The following is a 20,807-nucleotide window of genomic DNA, read 5'->3' as shown; positions in this document are numbered from 1 at the left end:
TAAGAGTGGCTTATCATCGTTATTGGCTGAGAATGAGGGTGTCTATTCCCAATAGGGCTTGCAAAGTTTGCTTGGGTGGGGGCGTGATTTGGGGGCCGTGGCCAAGATTCACCGTGTTGGTTGGGTCACTACCGAGTCTACCGACCCATCCAACAGGGTACACTACTATATAGCTAGTACACATAGCGGTTCATCCAAAGAATTACATCAACAATGTTAAAAGACAACTGCAAAAACTAACTTTTCAAATGTATAAAATGTATAATCATTTGAAAATAGCAGGCTATTTTCAAATGGCCAAAATGTATGGGCTGAAGTGGTTACTGTATGTTTTGTAATAATAATCAAAATCTACAAAGTAACCACTGTTAAGTCAACGTCACATGAAGGTGTCTTTTATTTGAAAACAAGGTACATTTACAGGTTACTATGTGTATAAAAAAGGAACCTCATCAGGCTCAAAGAGGAGTAAAATGGTCTCTGCCCATCCATATTATAATGTTTTATATTTGTGATGATATTTAATTGTGGTGTTATTTTTTATGTTATGTTGATGAATTGAATACATAGACCGCAAGGACTTTTATTTTGTTGTTATCCTTTTAGACCAAGTGTTTGACTGTACTCGTGCTGTTTGAATTTCTGTCTAATAATGTATTCAATAAAAAAACAACAATCATAACTTAATTAATGTGCAAACAGACACACATAGGGTTTGTAACCCTGTAATAGCCGTCAAAGCACTAATTGCATCTCAGTGAACTTTGAGATGTGCACTAACAACAATCCCACTAGTTTCGTCTTTTTAACGGTTTCTTTCTGGGCAGAAAACCTTTGAGCCGAACATCAAGGCTGTCAGGAAAGTCAGAGATGAGTGAGTAGCTGTCAATGAGACAATAATATAAGTAGTTATATTTGTAACGTTGGACATTTTGGCCTGCTGCTTGCATAGAGTTTCACTGATCACACAACCTTTTCAGGTCAAAGGAGGAGACTCAAGTGGTACCAAGAAAAGAGAGAAGAGAGAGGGAGGACAGGAATAGAGAGAACCGAAGCAGGAGAAGAGAGAGGCCTCAGACAATTCAGTCTCACTCCATCTTTGAGCAGGGACCGGCGGACACCATACGCAAAACAGGTCAAATTTACATTTGTTTCTCTCTTCTTGTTACTTCATTTTCACGGCACTCAGTTAACACATACCCTGCTCAGTGCTTACACTCAAAGGACCACAATGGAAATAAGCTTGCAAGCTTTTTTGTGTTTTATCCTTTTTACGGATATGTACAAATGTATGTTTATGCATATGCATTTTGCCAATAACGATGCATCAATCAATACATCATAAAATCAATCAATTGATCAGTCAATTCAATAAGAAAACAAAATCACTCTAACCCTTCAGCTTGGCGTGGTCCCACAGTACTCTGCGATGCCTCAACCAGCTCCGAGTTCAAATGTGTTAAAAAGGAGAAAGGCACAGAAGAAGATGAGGACGAGATACTCAGCAAACTGCAGCGAGATGACGTGCGTACTTCTCTTTATACACCTACAAATGCCACATATTTTGCACAGTCAGGGTTCTCTACTCTGATCATTTTAGTGCGATTCAAACTCACGTTGCTCATGACTTGTCTTCGAAAACCACAGTTTATAGACGACCCAGGTTTAAGGAACGATGACAAACTGAGACCCATCCAGCTGCCTCTGTGTCAGTCCAACAGCTTGTCAAAGACCGAAACGTCGCCAACCACCGCAACATGTAAGAAAGACCCTTCCTCAAAGGTTTCTTCCTTTACTTCATATTCACCTCTTAGTCTTATAACAAAGTTTATAGGGCTTAAGTGGTTAATCTGAATTTCATACCGTACAGTGGGCAGTCAACAACAAAGAAGTGAGCCGGTAGCTCAATATCCAATACTGTACATCTATGTGTAGATTTGGGTTCTTCTGTTAACACATTTATCACCTGAGGCAAATTATACCACAGTTAGTTGTGGTCATTTCCCTATTATGACCAGTGGTGGGAAAAGTACTCAAATGTTTTACTTAAGTAAAAGTATCAATACTGCAATGTAGAAGTACTCTGTTACAAGTAAAAGTCCGGAATTCAAAATGTACTTGAGTAAAAGTACAAAAGTATTGGTATCAAAATGTACTTAAAGTACTAAAAGTAAAAGTACAATAATGTTTGAAAATAGCAGATCTACAAGCTCACCACGCGTCGCGATGCGACGCGTTGTGAGCTTGTAGATCGGCTATTTTCTAATAGCCTCTGTATAATGTCATAGAAATGTATAAAGTAAACATTCTAAGAACAAACCAATGTATAATTATATTGCCTTTTAAGTTCCCCGCAGTCTGTGTGACTCCACCCTGCTTCTTGAGACTAGGCTGGCACCTATGCAACATTTAAATTCTTTTGTTTTGTTATCATTCTTGTTGATTAAATTAACATCTCTATCTGCTTTGACAATAAAACAGGGCTAAAGTGGTTAATGTAGGTTTCATAATGTAATCATTTATATCTACAAAGTAACTAGTAACTAAAGTTTTCAAGAGTAAAAGTACAATATTTGCCTCTGAGATGTAGTGGAGTAAAAGTATTGACATTTGGAAATACTCCAGTAAAGTAAAAGTACCTCAAAGTTGTACTTAAGTACAGTACTTGAGTAAATGTACTTAGTTACTTTACACCACTGATTATGACTATGTCATTTTATGGCTCGTCACACGGCACCTTTTCATACTCTAAATTAGTTAATATTTTTCCCAACCATGTAGAGGGGAGGTCATCTTGCCATGTCATGTCATGGCATGTATTTCATACTGTACAAGCTGCTTTGTTTGGTCTTTGCAAATGTCCATTTCCAGATCAATGACACGTTCTATTCTATTCAATGACTGACAGGTAAAGAGGACACGCCCTCCAGCTCCACGGAACCGCCCCTCTTTAGAACCGCCGCCCCCTCCGGAAGAGGGTCCCGGAGCAGCAGGCCAGAGCAGCCCAGGCCAGAGCAGCCGTCGGCGGCAGAACTTTTCAAGGGGCTCAGCCTGTCCGGCCGAGAGGAGCTGTTCTTCATCCAGCTGCCCGACTGCATGCCCGGCAGGCCGCCCCCTGCCTCCGAGGATGATTGCGGTGTTGGCCACGTGCCAGAGAAGCCTGCCAAGAAAGAAGGCAAAGTGGAAGACAGGAGGACGGCGCATCTAAAAGCACAAGTGGGTTAACTGAAATGACCAAGATTTAGTCCTGAAATTAACCCTTTAAGACCCGGAACACATCTGTGTCATTTTAAGATTTCTTTGGCTATTCAAAAATAGCAGATATACAAGTTCATAGCGCGGCACCGAGTGCCGCGCTATGAGCTTGTAGATCTGCTATTTTTGAAAAATCGTGAAAATTTGTATTTGTATTTTTTTAAAGCAAACAGGTTTAACTCAAATCTTTGCTTCTGGGGGGATTCTACAAATGTCTTCTAAATCCTATTTTTTCTTTAAATAAAAATATGTTGCTATAATCAGTGGTTCTTTTTCATGTGAAGGACCCCCAAAATGATATGAATTTCGGCCGTGGACACCCATCTCAAAATATTTTGTTCCAGGGACCCCCCCAGAAGTTGCAACAGTGTTAAAAATGTGTGCTACAGAAAAATATATATTCAAAGACTTGCAAAAAAAAATCATAATTTGCAGCGCTATGAGCTTGTAGATCTGCTATTTTTGAATAGCCCAAAGATGCATTCCCCGGTCTGAAAGGGTTAATGTAATTTGTCAACATGTGTGTTTTTTTAGGGGCATGTTTTTTTTTTCTACTCCAACTCTGCATTTGCTAAACATGTCATTAACCTATTATGTTGTAAATATCACTCTCCTCCAGGACACAGTGGTTCAGGAGAGCTGTCCTGTTCTCTCCGACTTCCCAGAAGGCATGCTGGGAAAACTACAAATCAGGAAGTCAGGCAAGGTTCAACTGAAGCTGGGCGACATCATCATGGACGTGTCTGAAGGAGCTGCATTCTCATTCCTACAGGTGTGTACATTATGTCTCGTTATACCATGCTTATTACACATCCTAGTTGAATGCTTGATTCTGATTGGTCAATCACTGAATTCCGTTATATAGAAGAGCTCCTCACATCCGAACAATTGGATAGGTTCAAAATCTGTGATGTTTCCCTTTAAGGAACTTACCATGTCAAACGTGGACAGAAATCAGTCGCAGAACATGGTTGCTTTGGATGGTTTGGTAAAATTCAGGGGTGAGGAGGACACTGTAGTTTATCCGAGTACAAAGGAACTAAAAACAGAGCGGAACAGCAACCTTCAATGGCAAGAAGCAACTTCCATGTTCTGAGCCAGCTCTCCCCACACTGTTTGAAAATCCCTGTGTGACTAAATAATATGGATTATATACCATTTTGTTTGTCGGGGGAATTCCTTGTAGACAGTAATGTTACTCTATTAACTTAAAATGGTGTTGAAATGCTATTTTCTCTTTGTCTTGGTAAATGCATAAGGTTATTGGTAATGTATGTAACAAAAAAAATGATCACCCTGTTATTCGTCAGTTGCCCTTTTTATCCAGCCAAGGGCAGGCATCAGCCCAAGCCTAGGCGAGGGCTGATAACCGTGCCTGAGGGCAATGACGGTGCCCAGGAGATAATGTATGGTATACTGTATATAGATAGAAATTACCTTGCCATTCATTATGCAAGCTATTATGCAAGCATTTCTCTTTTCCTCTTGCAGCAACTGGTGTGTGTGCGTCTCTCTGATGGTCGAACAGGAGATATGACAGTACTGGGGAACGTTCAACATAAACTGGTCTGCTCTCCTGATTTCCACGCTCTGTTGCAGGAAGCTCCACAGGAGTCAACAGAACACAGATGATTTGTAGGGGTTCATCTGCTACAACATGGACGCCTGACTGGGTGACAAACTTGAGTAACACTTTTCTTAAAGGTCGGGTCGATGTAATTATGTAATTATGTAATTATAATCTTATTTATAATGCATTGTAATGCATTTAAGGCTTCATAACACTCGTTATAAATGTTTATAATCATGCATAACAACTGATAACAAGGTTTATGAAGTTGTTATGCATAATTATTAACATTTAGAAATAGTGTTATGAAGACTTATAAGTGCATTATAATGCATTATAAAGCATTTTAGACCCGACCTTTAAGTAAAGTGTTACCCAAACTTGTTCTGTACAGAATTACCAGCTTTTCTACAGAGGATGGAAAATTACGTATTCATTTTTATAGCTTTTGTATTAGAAAACACAATGTGGAGATAAGTCATCAGTGAGATTCGAGCCCACAATAAGTACATTTGCTTACGTATGGTTATCCCACTGATCCACAAGGATGGACAAACCTCTACACAAAAGAGCTCAGTGTACATGCCCAAATATTACAGATGGACAAGTCCTCACTGAAATGAGAAGGAACTACAAGGAAGATGACACTACTACAGCACAAAACATTTATTCTGAGACTGATCTAGGATGACTGATACTGAAGAATTGTAGCTTGAATATCTTCTTTTGATGAGGAGCTGATCTGCCTTCTAGGCTCTATTCCAAACTGGTCCAACACAACAGATGGGTCTGTTGACATGTTTGTAACGCATCTGTTAAAAAGGCAGCTGGCATTTTACCCATTTACTGTTAAACAGCAAGCATTGATGCACTGTTAAGGTACAGTGTCTTAAAAATGTTACTGGAACTTAGATGTTTTCATTGTTTTCTTTGTCAAACTTGGGTCAATAGTATCTGGAATGTAGAGATTAGACATTTAGGTTCCGTGTCCATCAGCCATATGGTCTATTTTTAGCACAGTAGAGGCTAGTGAAATAAAGTTTGAAGAAAATGTCCATCACAAGCAGGCATGGTGATGAGCCATCAGTATTCTTTGGATATCACAGAATTAAGTTCCTAAGAATTACAAGTTACTTGGCTGTGCAGATGAAAGTTGTTCCAACAATAGTTTTTTGCTTTTGTTATAAGCTAAGTCCTCCTTATAAAATACTGCTAAAGGGTGCGGTCACACCAAAATTTGCTTCTGCCTATGCGGTGGATTCTGCCAAAGCTTTTCAGTGGGAACGGACTCGTAGCGGTTTGTTGACAGATTTACGCAAAAAAAACAACGCTCTGTTCCCATTGAAAAGCATTGGCAGAATCAAAGTTTGGTGTGACTGCATCCTGACCCGGTTTGTCTTTCTTTTAGTGTTATTTTCAACATTAAAACTATGCTTTCTTAAAAAAAAAGTTGCTTTTTAAATTAATTGTACTATACACAGCAAGACGTAAAAACGTTGTGGATTTTTTGTATACATTGCTTTTTAAATTAATGATTGCACTACAAAGACTTTATTTTGTAAAAGAAAACTAGTTTATGTAAATGTTTATTCAGTAAAGATAGAATACAAAAGTAGCACTTAATACATTCTACGAAAGCAAAATGAATGTGTCACTTGGTTTATGTCAATGTTTCATACAGTGCTATGATTTACACCTGACACTGTAGAGTTCCACAAAAAAAAAGATCTTTTGGTTGTTTAAACAGGGAAAACACATGGAATATTTTCTTAAACTTTTAGCTAGCTGTGGAACAGGTTAAAGTGGTACAAAGTTAATCCACTTAACTTTACTAGGTCTTTACTTGGCAATAACAGCTCATTTTAAACAAAAATCACCAGTGCTTTATTGTAGTTACAGATATCATGAAGCCTGGCAGGAAAAATGCTTTCAGTTTCATTTTCAAATGCATAACTATCAGTTCAGTATATAGATTTTTCCACAGACTAATGCACTATGATGAATGACAAATATTTCACAGTTTGAATTTAGTATTGTGGAAGCTAATGCCACACTAAAATGATGAACTGTTCAATATCAGAGCGACTGGTATTAAACAACACGGTAAAGTGTTTGCGCAGGATGTGATGAGGGGAAACTGATGCTGCCACTTCTCGAAAAATGTTAAAGTTGACAGATACCAAAAGACCTGCTCCTTGGCAACAGCCACCAAGACTCACTCTGGACCTGAAAACTACAAGATCCAAACTATACAGTATACAATACATCAAGGGTTAACATAAGATACAAAAAATGAAAAAGAACCATGTGGTACCAAGTTTTTTGGGACGGCAACAATAAATGGTAAATAAACAATAACCTTCACATCCCCTCAGATATGCTGTGGTTGTTTAGGCCAAATCAAACTATGAAACTTTGAGGACGTAACTATTTGTCTAATGTAGTACATCGCAACAAAGCAAATCATAATTTTGGTATACAGGAAGACCTTTTTCAAATGGGTTATTCCCAGGGATGCAAACATTGGCTTATAAACCAATGTATCAAAGCTTGTTTGAAAATGTTCTACTTGTTTGTGAGGTCTCTGGAGGAGGGCTTAAACAAAAGTTAAGTCCTCCGGAACATGTTTGTGACAACAAACCTCCAAGCTTTAAGCAAAAACATGCGACAACTGAGAAAAACGGGGAGGTATTTAATATCACAAAGGTGTTCCTCAAGTTTCGTAAACCAAATGTGTGCCTGACAGAATCTAAACGTTATCCTTCCTTCCAGGTAAGAATCTTTCCAGTGTCCATTATGTCGTGATCTCTAAAGATTCATTTATTCTTTGTTAGAATAAATAAGCCATAATTCCTCTCTGTTCAGTAGATCTTACACTTATTTTTTTCTCCAAATGGCCCCTGTTGCGCCTCCTGTCGTTTTTGACTTTGCCGACACAGTCGCCTTCTTGGATGCTGTAGATTTAGACTTAGTAACAACTTTCTTTGTTACTTTCTTAGCTGCAGCCCTTTTGATGGTGGTGATGGTTTGTTCGCGGAGGAGGTCTTCTCGTCCAATCTGCACCATGTGGCTCTCCCATGATTTCATCTCGTTCTGGTAACGAACACCGTCATCCTCTGCTAATTGAATGTACACCTGAGACATGAAAGGGAGGGAGAAGAATCATTAATTGAAAAGAAAAAATCATTAATTGTGAGTTTTTATTAGATACTTATATTGTCCTACCTTTTTTTGATGAGCATAAAGTTTTTTCCAGTCGTCGTTCAATGACTTCATCTTTGCCTGAAACACAGGAGCAACAGCATCATTATTATCTTTAACACCAAAAAGCATGTTTGGATGACTACTTCTTATAAAAAAAAAGAAGAAGAGAGAACTGACAACATAATGCAAATGTTAGTGCTTAATACAAGCTTTAACTATCCCTGGTACGTGTTACGCACATAGTGGCACAAGTCTACTGTTAGGTAGTTGACTCCTGTTGAGTTGTGTAAAGTTTTGATTAAAATATTTCTTGTGGTTGCACAATCGCAGAATTTAAATTATCCAATTCAAAATTCTCTTTTTTTTTTACTGCAGATTCCTGAGGTGGCAGACAACAAAGGGAAGATGAGTAAAATGTCACAGTATAGAGATGGTACAGTTGTGTACTGACCAGCACGTCGTGTCCTCTAGCCTTGTCAAACTGCTCTGACATGAAGATGTTAAAAGCATTGCGGGACTTTTTGGGCTTCCCCAGACTGGTCAATTCCTAATAGGGACAAAGGAGAGGATAGAGAGAGAGAGAGAAAATGGAAGCTTTCAACAACTTGAAATGAATTACTCTTTAACAACTTAAACCCTATTCACCTGTTTCCTAGGCTGTGTGTTTTCCACTTCCTGTCGATTTCATTGGATATCATTGGTCATCTGACCAGTTTCATTGGATTTCATTGGATCAAATCGACAGGAAGTGGAAAACACACAGCCTAGGAAACAGGTGAATATACTTTATTGACCGGGGTCCCCTAAGGGTCTATACTTATTACTTGGTCCCCTCTTCACCAAATATCTTTAAAAAAAATGCTGATCTACAACTCACAACGCATTACTACACACTATGAGCTTGTAGAACAAGGTATTTTCCCCAGAATAGAAAGAATAGGGTTCATGTGGTTAAATATGACTATGGTTCTGTGGTTAAATATGACTATGGTTCTCTCATACCCGTGGACAGACTTCCTCCCGTTTCATCCTCTGTTCCCCGCCCTTATTCCCTACCGTACATCAATCCCTCCATCTTCCACTTTTCATCTATCCAGTTGTCCATCCCTTACCCTCTTCTTGCGGATAGATTTCCGCTTGGCCAACCTCTGTCTCCTCTCCTCGGCCTGCTGTTCGATCTGGGCTGGGGTGAGCTTGGCCTGGTACTGCTCGAGGTCCTTTTTGAATTGCTCCCTGTCGCGCAAAGCCGCCATCTCAAATGGCTGCACAGAGGAAGATGGAGCGTTTCAATAAGGTTTACACAGCCTTGTGAAAACTCAAACAAAGACAATGATTTAACCACTTGAACCGAATATATAAATCACTTGGCTGGAGTCCACCAGGGGTCTATATTAACTACTTTCAACCTGGCGTCCCTATTTTGAACATGTTTTAGAAAAGAGCGAAACAGGGATTTTTGCTATTCGCTGTACAAAGAAGTATAAAATACGGTGCAATTTAGGAGATGTAGATAATTCATCCTAACTCTATAAATACAACATAGAGTACATAAAAAGACAACCACTGATCCTGTATGGCTCATTGTCACTCGGCAAAGACTAATGTTAACTTCTAATGCTATGAAGGATAGAAATGTGCACTCCCTGCGTTGCTCAGACAGCTTCTGGTTCTAAATGAAGACCACAGTAAGAACAAAGAATTTAGAGAGAGCAATTACCCGTTTCTGTTCTGGACTCAGTGTGTTCCATTGTTGAGCAATCTTTCTGGCGATGTCTGTGACTGTGAGTTTGATTGCTGAAGGAAATCAATTACACAATTAACAAATAGTCACTCATGATGATCTGCGTGATTCAATATATCTTATCTAGACCAGTTTCTATTTGTTTAATTTATGTTATGCATATGAGTTTTAACATTTTCACCAATTGTAAAACACACCAGCATGAAAGATTCAATTCAAATAGTAGCAGTACAGTAATAGCACAGTTAGAAAATGCCAATGAACATTAGAATACCTTCCAATATCATAAAAATAATACCTATAATTGAATGATCTCAACTGAAAGTGCTACTACCACATAAGTGTATTATGCCTACCTGGGTTTTGTCTAACCACGAATGGCTTTTGTTGAACTACAAATCTCATGTAAGAATTCAATGGTAGTTTTGGTCGGCCATCATTCGAAGTCGAAGTACTCAGACCCTTCCCCGAAATGAAATATGTTGCTGGGAGAATCCTGGTACTTCTGACACATACAACAAACAAAGAACACACAACACATACATATTCAATAGGGGTGTAACTGTATTACATGTATTCATACCCAGCCGTTTACAGTGTGTTATGTTTGCTACAACACAAGTAGTGTAAAAAGGTGTTTTGTGTGCGGAACGTTAATTCTGAGTTTCCACACAGACACATTAAAATCCACCATAGACATGTTATGAGCTACTTTCTGTCAATAAGTTCCATGCAGGACAGGTGATTATTTGTGACAGAGTTTGGAAGCGCTCGTTTTCTGTAACACAACAGGACGTTGTGTTACAGAAAACGAGCTGTCTCCTGCATTATGTGACATTAAGAAACAGGTGGAACGAAGGACCGTTGAGTGATTTCCAACGTGCGCTTCCAAACTCCCAACACTTAGAGAATCTCCTGCATGGAATTTATTGACAGAAAGTAGCCCATAACATGTCTATGGTTCATTTTTATGAAACAAAAACTTTGCAGATAGAACGAGGATAATTCATGCTTTCTGTACAGCTGCAATGTTGGTGAGTGTAACGTTGTCTAATACAATCAGATAGGACTTTTCTGTTTGGATGGATGTATGGGTTGTCTAGGGTTGGTATCGCAACTCTATATTTCAGATATTAAATATAGAATCTAAAGAGTTGCTTGCGGCTAACTTAACACCATGTAAGCCAAGAGGTAATGTTAGCTATAAGCCTATCAACCACATACAGTGTGTATTAATTGCCTGTATGAATGAATGAACCATTGTAAAGCGCTTTGAGTAAGTTTGAGTACTTAGAAAAGCACCATAAAAATGCAATTCATTATTATTATTATTGTTATACAGTACATGTATATAAATACTGAACCACCACCAGTGTTGGGCAATATTACTCAGGAGAGTAATATGTTACTTACAACAAATTACTCCTTAAAAACGTAATATTGTATTACGTATTACTTGGAATTAAGAGTAATACTATATTACATATTACATTATATATTACTTTTGCCCCCCGCACTAAAAAATATAAAAAAAGAGATGTACAACACAATCTGTTTAGCCAGCTCCTTTTAGAACTGAATCCAATTTTGGGGAATAATAATATCACCAATCAGGCAAAAAGTCTGCTATTTTTAAAAATAAACAGCAACCTCTCTTGACCTTTAACGAAACGTTTTCAAAAGGCAGCCAACAAAACCTGAGTAATATGTAATAAATGTGCACAATTGTTTACATAGTAATAATATGCACTACCCTAAAATAATAATATTACAGTAATACATTAAAAAGTAACGTGTTTACTGCCCAACACTGACCACCACCATGTGCAAGTAGTGTACATAACAGACAAGTATTATTACTCAGTGGAAAGGTTTAAAATTAGCACCTTTGCGACTATAGCCCTTTGAAATGACTAAGCAAACGACCACATTTCGCTCTTAAGATAACGTTACAAGTTACATTAGGTTTGTGGTACTGGTGATCAGAGACAGAAAGGTTGATCTGACAACTTTATACAGCAACAATACCTTGCCAGAACGCTGGTGCAGGAGAACACACTGAAGGACTTAGCCAGGAGGCTAACACCAGCAGTCATGAGGCTAAAGGGAGCCATGGTGTCTGCATGGAGTGAGGAGTGACAAGATTAAAGTCACTCGTCTGTGTACAGAATGGATGGCTTTGTGTCGTCCCAGTCAGGCAAGTTGTTCAAATGTTATTGTTTTTGTTAGGAGACTTAATAAATCCAGGCCGTCCCTCCACTCCTTCTCTGCAACATGCAGCAGGCTGCAGATCAACATGGATGGATGGAGCTCAGTGTTGCCAGGATTTGTCAGAGAATTGAGAGAAATAAGCAACCAGGTCTATGAAAACAAGCCCAAAAGAAAGCAAGCCCCCTTCGCCATTTAAACATACTCTGCCATCTTTAAAATAAATCTTAAACAATTTGACATTTTAACAACGTAAATCTTCGTATGAGGGTCCCTGGCATAAAATGTTCTCAGATGGGGGTCCACCGACAAATACATATTATTTTGGGGGTGCTTGACTTGATTCTTTTTTTTTTAGATCCCCTGGTTTAAACAACATTAGCAAACAGGAGCAAATAAGCGAGTACACTTTAGAAACAAGCCCAAAACACCGCAACTATCAATAGTTTACAAGCAACTTTACAGAAAAACAAGCCCCAAGTCGCTTATAATAAGCGGACAAGGCAACACCGGATGGAGCTGAACAGAAGGCGCCTACTCTTCTCCAGGTGCATTGTGGGAGAAGGTCAAGTGTGTTGTTGATGTTTGAGTGGTCTTGTGTTTCGCAGCCGCACATTCGCCAGAGATTTTGACACTGAAGACGCACATTCGATGACATTTGATTTGATTTGTCCCTGGATACTTTGTTTTTGTTGCACTTTCCCCACTACTTTTGACCTTTTTTCCTTCTTTTTACAGTCTATGGTTTTGATACACATTTTCTTAAATTGTGTTTTTGTTTAGCTTTTGTTGGGTGTTTGAATGACTATATCTTGGCAATGACCAAAACTGAATCAGATAAAATTTAAAATAAAAATGAAATACATCAACTTAGGCAATAAATACTTATTACCATGTAAACAATAGGTAATGGAGCAGGTGCGGTTCCTCCGTTTGCCTTTTGTTTGACTGTCGATGCTTAACAAATAGTATTCAAATAAATAATCCACCGGGTTGGAAAAAGTGGCACATCTTATATTGTGCCGCTTTTTCCAACTCGTGGATTTTTTATTTGAAACTAAATGTAATGACAGAAACATAAGAAATGAATAGGAAGAAAACTAATTAATTCTAGTAGACAAAGCAGTTCTGGTAAAAACTGAGCTCAGGCAGCAAATAATGATAAAACTCGTACCATTTCTTTATTAAGTACAAATGCTACCAAACAGCTCTCCAAGACAAGGCTTTGGAACATAAAAATCAGCTTTTAAACATTTTGTGGGGCAAATCTTCTCAGTGGGAAGGGGGGAGGGGGGGGGGGCATGCCATATTTACACAATGCAAATGTAAACCTTTAGACATGGATACAGAAAAATCATTAAATTTGTGCCTGTGTGAATACAACCAAAGATCTAACACCACAGCTGTTCCCATGCAGAGGTGGAGTGCATAGTTTTTAATGACAGCTTAGCATGGTGCTTCAAGGTTTTCTTTTGAATAACATAGGTTTTTTCTTTTTTAATACTATATTACACAATACAATATGAAAAAAAAATAATGTATTGGAGTGGTAATCGAGTTGGAAAATGAGGTTGTGCTTCAAGGATGGGGTTCTCAGTGGAGTGCTAAACCCAAAATCCAGTGAACATATTCCCCCAAAATATGAAACAGGTGGCAAATCTCAAATGCCCAAGTCAAGGACAAAATACTCACATTTCGCCTATTTACTCTTAAGAAGCAACTTTGTGCTGAAACATGTAAGCATTTTTCTATTGGGATGTGAGTCAAATAAATAAATAATTGAAATGTATTTTGTTCTCCTTGACTTGGAAATTTGAGATGCGCTATATGTTCAAAAGTTATAGAATAGGGCAACTGTAAAAGTACATACTCATGTTTAGAACTCATTCAACTTTATACAATACAAAAAGTAATTTTGCTCACTAATCAACGAAGTCAACTGACAATCAATTGACAAATTATAATATGCAAGGGATCGATTTAAACAATTAAACCCTACACACGTTGACCAGGTTGCGAGCTTGTAGATCAGCTATTTTTGCAGAACTATTATGACATGCCCAGAATGGGGATGCTAGGGTTCATGTGGTTAACATTCCAAATTCAATCTGATATTTTCCTATGTCAGAAACGCCTCAAACTGTTCAAAAATAAATCTCAGTATTTGTCCTTTTACATTTCAGGCATTTAGCTGATGCCCTATTAAGTGCACCTTACTGATCAGAGTTCAGAGATGTATTCAGTATTTTGTTGACACATTCTGATCGGACTCTGAAATTCCAGTTATAAGACAGCTATTTTTCTAAAGTGCATTTAAGGTATAAGGGCAGCTGAATGACAAATGTTGTAATTTATTTCTCTCCTCTCATTGGCTTCAGAGATGGAAAACTGACAAAGCAGTTTTGCTAAACTTAAATGTCAATAATACATACAGAACACACAAGAATCAAACTTCTGGCCTCAATTCTTCAATTCTGATGTGTCTGTCCGTGTTTGCATCTACAGTCTACATCACATATTTTTTTCTCTGCAAAAGAACTTGTCAGAAATGATAAATGAAACTAGGGAAAACATAACAGACTAAACATCCAAATGTCAAGGCATCCCTTCCAGGCTGATAAACAATGTTTATCATCTGTGCAAAAATAAAATCACCTACCTCATTTTGAAAACAAATGATAAGACATGGTTGATGACAGTACAAGATGACAGATGTTACCTAATATTTCTCAATATATCCATTCTATAATTTACAGTGTGCTGAGACTTGAAAAAAAAAAAGGAAAAAGAAGATTTTGTTTTTGTTTTTTCACATGGCGTACTTTTGGGTCCATTCTTTTGCTAGATGGTTGTATCTGAGGGGGCAGAGAAAGAATAAAACAGTAAGTGCATGTCAACTGAGACATTCTTGATGAGCAACAACACTTTTTATTTTGTCTTAATGACTGCTAAACTGAGGCAGTCAATGGGTATACATTTGATCATAGTATTCAGCTGACTGCATCTGATATTCCTGTGAAGGCCTCAATACGGTCTTTCGGCAACTTTCACACCCTACTTAAATCTCACTTTCACTTTTACTTCACCAGGCTTTCGTGGCTTCCGTGTTGTGAAGTTTTATGACTTATGACGACATAGAAAACCTTGCTACAGATAGCTTGCAAATGGCCACACCGCAAAAAAAATAGTCCAGGTACAGAATATATTTCTGCCTATTTCACCTACTGGTGTTGTCGCTGCGCTTTTGTTGCAATAGTGAATGTATAACATCACATACTTACAGCCATTTAACTTTCCCAAAATCATACACCAGGCCTACTTTTTGTTTTGTTTTTCCTTCAACAATTTGACAGAATCTGCTTTGGTTGCATTTTGTTTATGTGTTAAATGTGTGATCTTAAGATCTATTTTGCCAAACAAAGGGCATGAGAGGAATTGCTACTGGCATATATTTATAACAAATACCTAATGCCAAATAATACAGGTGTAACCATGTAAGCCATTGTCTGCATACTTACTTGTCTTTGTCATTCTTGTAGGTGTGTGCTATGTCAGGAACTAAGGGGTCATCTGGGTTGGGGTCACATAGCAATGAGCATATGGACAGTAGAACTGAAACAGAGAAAATTAAAAAATAATATAAAACTAGAGCCTGACTGATCCCAGATTTTGTGGTTCGATGCTGATCCTGATTTTAGAGAGTCTTAATTGCCATATCCAAAATCGTCAAAAAAAATCTAATCATGGCCGATATATCGGTCTGGCTCTAAATAAAACATCCTTATATGAAATGAACAAAAGGAAGCAGTGAACGTACAGGTTCTTTACAGGTCTCTCAGCAGTCAGCAATATCTGACAATCAATTGTCAGATATTGCTTATCAATATCAATTATCTTCCAAAAAGATATATTCCCAAATTATCTGTGTGCTCCAGTACTACTACTACTCTATCATACTAGGAATAATGAAAAAATTGCATGACATATTTCAAACTAGGGGGCAATGCCTTAAATAGGTACAAGTGCCAATTCTATGACTAACTTTTATTAAATCAAAACCGTTCTCTACTACATGTCTGTTTTACAAGAGATTAATATTACCATCAGCGTATAATAAACATGCAATATCAACTACAATGTGTCACTCAATATATTAAACTTTATTTTCTGACTAAATGTTTTTGAGATTAGACCTTTTCAAACATGACATCATAAACATTCTAAATGGACCCATATTTATTTCCGGTCAGTGTTTGCTCATATCAATAGCTGACAGGAAATAAACTTGTCAAAAGGTCAATTGTAACCACATCCTTGAAATAAAAGAGATATAATGAAATAGCACTTGGAATATTTGGGTAATGTAGCGTTACCTTTAGATACCGTTAGTGCTGGGGACCACTGAGACCGTAGGATGTCCAAACAGATGCTCCCATTGCTGTTTATATTTGGGTGATAGATCTTTGTTGTGAAGGCTAGCTGTAAAAAGATAATCAATTGAAGATTAAAACATTTCCCTCAATCGATCAGTTTTAGTTTGATTATAAAGGCCTCATGGAATATTCACAAATGCCAGGTTGATAGTGAGCTGTTTATTTTTATGTAATGTTATGTAAATGTATTCCACTGTTTGTCTGTCTGTTCTCTAATTTTATGTTTTTTGTGAGGACTGCGGATGAAAACTAGCATCTTTGCTAAATCCGGTGTATTTACGTCCATGTGACGTCCATTAATATGCATTGTCCTGTCCAAATAAACAAATAAAGTAAAGTAAAAGCAATGTGGCTTGAGATATATACGTGCACTATAGAATCCCAGTAAAATAAGAGAACCCAGCTCTTGCCTTTGGTGGTTTGAAGGGATAGTCGGTGGGGAAGTGGATCGTGAGAAAGAAGACTCCTCCTTGGTAAGGACTGTCACTCTGACAGGAGCAGAGACATGACCCAGAATTATGTCATTAGAACACTTCATATTTTCAAAGGAATACTTCACGCTTCAAGCTTAATTTGCTGACGACGTCATCGGCAGGTCAATATTTTTGTTATCCATTCTACAGCCCACCTCTGAGACATAAAGCAAGTAGTCAGACATGGTACCATTATATTGAGCTATATTGACTATGGAGATATACAGGACCACAATGGAAACAAGCCCCTAGGGCTTTTTGTGTTATCCTTTTAACAACCATTGTAAAATCGTACCTCTGTACTATTTGCAAACTTAACCCATTAAGACCTTAAGACCTTGAACACATCTGTGTCACTTTTTCATTTGAACTAAAAAGCATTATTTTACACTTTGGCTATTCAAAAATAGCAGATATACAAGCTCGTAGCGCGGCACCGAGTGCCGCGCTACGAGCTTGTAGATCTGCTATTTTTGAACATTTCTGAAGATGTGTGCAAATCTTTGAATATATATTTATTATTTTAAAGCGAACACTTTTAACTCAAATCTTTGCTTCATGGGGGTCCCTGGAACAAAATATTTTGAGATGGGGGTCGGCGGCCAAATTCATATCATTGTGGGGGTCCTTGACATGAAAAGGCTTGAGGACCACTGATATAGAAACATAAGTTTTTCAGAAAACTGTTGGGATTTAGAAGACATTTGTAGAATGGGTTAATAAGGTATTCAATCGATCAAAAAGAAAAGGGTGATTATTTGTTTGTATAATGACGTTAAAGTGAGTGATAGAACATCTCATATCAATGGCTTCTGTGTACAAGTTTAGTTACTTAGCCTGTAAATGGCACTACATTTACTCCTTTCAACTTTCACTTTTTGGCCAACTGTGGAAATTTTACTCATTATGCAAATGGTGGTGGCAGGCAGATTCTGTGTGGAATCACATACAAATAACACCTGCCACAAGCCAAACAAATGGCACATTTGGAACATCCTAGACTACTCTAAACATAGCTGAATGGTAAATTTATGGAATGGGCTGGCGATTACTGGAATTTAAAAAGTGGAGTGATAGGCTGAACAACTAATATCCCTTGACGCCACTAATAGCCAGTTATTTTAATGGGCTCCTCAAGTCCTTGTGAAAAGACAGATAGCTTTAGATGTGATAATACTTACTGGACCCATTATGGTCGCCTGCCAGTGAAACACTAGATGAGAATGAGAGAGAGAAGCAGACAAACGGAGAGATGGACAGAGAGAGACAGAGAAAGAGAGGGAATAAAATCATGTAATTTAGACACATCAGTACCTAAAATGAAGCAATTAATCAAATAATAGATTAATTGATTGACAAAAAGCATATCAAATTGACATTTTCTAATGTATGCTATTTACAATGTAATTGTCATGTAATTGTTCCATACTACAAAAGGAAAATGTATGTTTGTGACTTGTGATGAGCATTTAACATTTGTACTTTTTTTGTACTTTCTTACCTTATTTTACCATCAGTTTATGGTCTAAATGAAGCACACAGATTAACACACTCACCGCCAAAGGGGAGAATTCTCCCCTTTTCAGTCAATGGTCTGAACCGCCAAAGGGGAGAATTCTCCCCTTTTAATTATTTTCTTTTATTCTGTTTTTGAATTCCTAAAAAGTTTCTCTAATTTTTGAGTATAAATTTATAACCCTAACCCTAACGAATTAATACAAATAATAAAACAAATAAAAAAAAATCCATTCACTTCAATGTTAAAAAATAAACGGACAAATAATTCACATTGTTTCTATAAAAAAATGATAAAAACCCTGGCAGTGGGTGATTTTATTATGAAAACACTTTGGCGGTGAATGTGATTAACAGAATAATCCAAAAAATAAGCAATAGAATAATCGATTAGCATAATATCAATCACTCTCCCAGGAGTCAGCTTGTTGCTAGCACGTGTTGAGGGTCAGCCGAAACAATCACCTGTTCCCTGCCGACAACAACCACTCCCTTCTCTAGTCTCAGGCTGCATTTGGATTATTTAAAAGGTAAATGAATCCAATGGACCACAGGGTTTTCTCTGCAGTGTTGCAGATGAGAAGCACCAGTTGGTGAAAGGGGTTCATTTCATTTCATTCCCAGAACCCAGATCCTCTCCCAGTCATCTATATTATCAGTTCCTGTTCCGGTATAAATCTAGCTCTTATTTCGATATTGTTATTTGGACTGACTAATTGTTAATTTGCTCTGCCTTAGCATCGTTTACGTAAATTAAAAGAAAGCGAACAACTCTACAGTACATTTTTAAACGGCATGCTATGGACAAGTGATCTCAAACACAATGACCAACATGTGGTGAACAAGAAGGTCAGGTGAGTTACAGGTTCAACAGGTTCATTTACATTCTAGCATTGAATGCGGCCCAGCAGTGGGAAGGAATGGAACTATTCCTGCATATAGAATAGAATGTATGAGATATACACCACTATGAAAACCAGTGTGTTAACTCACAGTCATCCCCCACTGGACCAGCAGAGCACTGGGCTGGAGGATCTCTCTGTAGATCATGCAGCTCCTGGGTACACGTAAACACACACACAGATATGTAGTATCTTAATTTAGACAATGATGTGGTATTATTGTATCTACACGTGTAACAGGTATATTCTAAAAATGACATGATAATTCATAATTCTTGCTCACGTTCCAATCGGCTGCCATTGACACAGCAAAAGGGATGATCAATTACAAAGAAAGGTAAATTACAGAAGTAATATTGTTTGAAATATATATATATATATATATATATATATATATATATATATATATATTCGCGGGTAGAGCGGCCACTTTGGAACCAGTTCGATCCTGGGCTCCCCCAGAGTTAGTGTCGAAGTGTCCTTGAGCAAGACACTGAACCCCTAATTGCCCCCGATGAGCAGGTTGGTGCCTTGCATGGTTTCCACCGCCGTCAGTGTGTGAATGAGTGTGTGAATGGGTGAATGTAATGCACATTTTCCCCCTAAATCACCCTGGGATCATGTGAAATAGACAGTGTGGAAACAACAGTGCCTTTGCAGTTAGATATGAGTGTAGTAACTGAAATCCTAAAAAGTCAACAGGATGGGCTTGAGACAGGTTGGCCAACTAGTGAATTAAAACGGTTGCTGGTTTAATCCCTGGCACTGACAGGAGGGTGTCCTTCAGTTGTAAACTGGCATACAGAAAGGGTGGCTGGTACTGCAATATCCATGTTGTGCTGCCAACCAATTCTGCCTTTGAGCAAGGCGCTGCACCCGAAATGCTCCAGGGATGCTGCACTGCGGCTGACCATCATGCTCTGACCTCTCTGAGCTAATGTATACTGTAGGGCAGGAGTCTTCAACGTTTTCCAGGCCAAGGACCCCTTAGCTGAGAGAGATGGAGCAGGGACCCCCACTACATAGTGTATACAATTGTGTTGCAGATTAAACGTTTTCATAGATCTCATAGATAGCTTCATAGACTTGTTTGACAGCACTATCATCAGTGTTTCACTCTGTATTTAGTCTGCTCCTTTTTCCCTCTATACACTGAACTTCTTTACCAAAAATAGCCGATACAAGCTTGTAGATCTGCTATGTTTGGTTAAAGTTTTCCTCAGAATAGGGATGCTAGCGTTCAAGTGGTTAATGTTAAAAGAATGATCCTGTCGCACAAAGATGGCCCCCTGTAGTAACTCTGAGGACCCCCTAGGGGTCCCGGAGCCCCTACACACACACACACACACACACACACACACACGAATACTTTCTGTTTCCTACTGTTGTCCACTGCTGTCACTCAGTGCCAATATGTCAAGATAACACTATGGTTGGGTCGATTAAACAAGACAGACAAAACAAACTAAAGCAGTAAAGTGGCAGTTTTAAAGAAATGCATCCAGA

At 38.1% G+C, this 20,807-nt stretch overlaps 3 protein-coding genes across 5 annotated transcripts in view; 1 reads left to right on the top strand and 2 right to left on the bottom strand.

The window, feature by feature from the left end:
• The window catches only part of LOC308104207 (DNA-directed RNA polymerase III subunit RPC4), a 35,145-nt gene extending 28,935 nt beyond the window's left edge, over positions 1-6,210 (top strand). For all 3 annotated transcript variants that reach the window (XM_080454561.1, XM_080454560.1, XM_080454559.1), the window contains 7 exons: positions 828-874; positions 981-1,135; positions 1,403-1,524; positions 1,648-1,759; positions 2,909-3,216; positions 3,875-4,027; positions 4,747-6,210. In XM_080454561.1, coding sequence (XP_080310687.1) covers positions 828-874; positions 981-1,135; positions 1,403-1,524; positions 1,648-1,759; positions 2,909-3,216; positions 3,875-4,027; positions 4,747-4,887 — 1,038 coding nt within the window. In that variant the 3' untranslated portion in view covers positions 4,888-6,210. The remainder of the gene's footprint in view (positions 1-827; positions 875-980; positions 1,136-1,402; positions 1,525-1,647; positions 1,760-2,908; positions 3,217-3,874; positions 4,028-4,746) is intronic.
• Positions 6,211-6,393: 183 nt separating this feature from the next.
• Positions 6,394-12,063, bottom strand: tfam (transcription factor A, mitochondrial). The gene is made up of 7 exons (XM_080454565.1): positions 11,799-12,063; positions 10,127-10,275; positions 9,747-9,823; positions 9,142-9,291; positions 8,481-8,576; positions 8,051-8,107; positions 6,394-7,960 (listed from the first exon to the last, which is right to left on the bottom strand). Exons 1-7 carry the CDS (start codon positions 11,882-11,884, stop codon positions 7,703-7,705), a joined length of 873 nt encoding a protein of 290 aa, XP_080310691.1. The 5' UTR covers positions 11,885-12,063; the 3' UTR covers positions 6,394-7,702.
• A 1,071-nt stretch (positions 12,064-13,134) lies between these two features.
• The window catches only part of LOC308104211 (ubiquitin-conjugating enzyme E2 D4-like), an 8,645-nt gene continuing 972 nt past the window's right edge, over positions 13,135-20,807 (bottom strand). Inside the window, exons 2-7 of the mRNA XM_080454566.1 lie at positions 19,393-19,456; positions 18,066-18,097; positions 16,822-16,899; positions 16,352-16,457; positions 15,497-15,590; positions 13,135-14,833 (exon numbers count right to left, since the gene is read on the bottom strand). Coding sequence (XP_080310692.1) covers positions 14,788-14,833; positions 15,497-15,590; positions 16,352-16,457; positions 16,822-16,899; positions 18,066-18,097; positions 19,393-19,456 — 420 coding nt within the window. The 3' untranslated portion in view covers positions 13,135-14,787. The remainder of the gene's footprint in view (positions 14,834-15,496; positions 15,591-16,351; positions 16,458-16,821; positions 16,900-18,065; positions 18,098-19,392; positions 19,457-20,807) is intronic.

Source organism: Gymnoscopelus braueri (genome assembly GCF_963280865.1).
Source record: "Gymnoscopelus braueri genome assembly, chromosome: 17".
Classification (NCBI taxonomy): Eukaryota; Metazoa; Chordata; class Actinopteri; order Myctophiformes; family Myctophidae; genus Gymnoscopelus; species Gymnoscopelus braueri.
The sequence above is the reverse complement of the archived record's forward strand: the minus strand, read 5'-3'. Positions and strand labels throughout refer to the sequence as shown.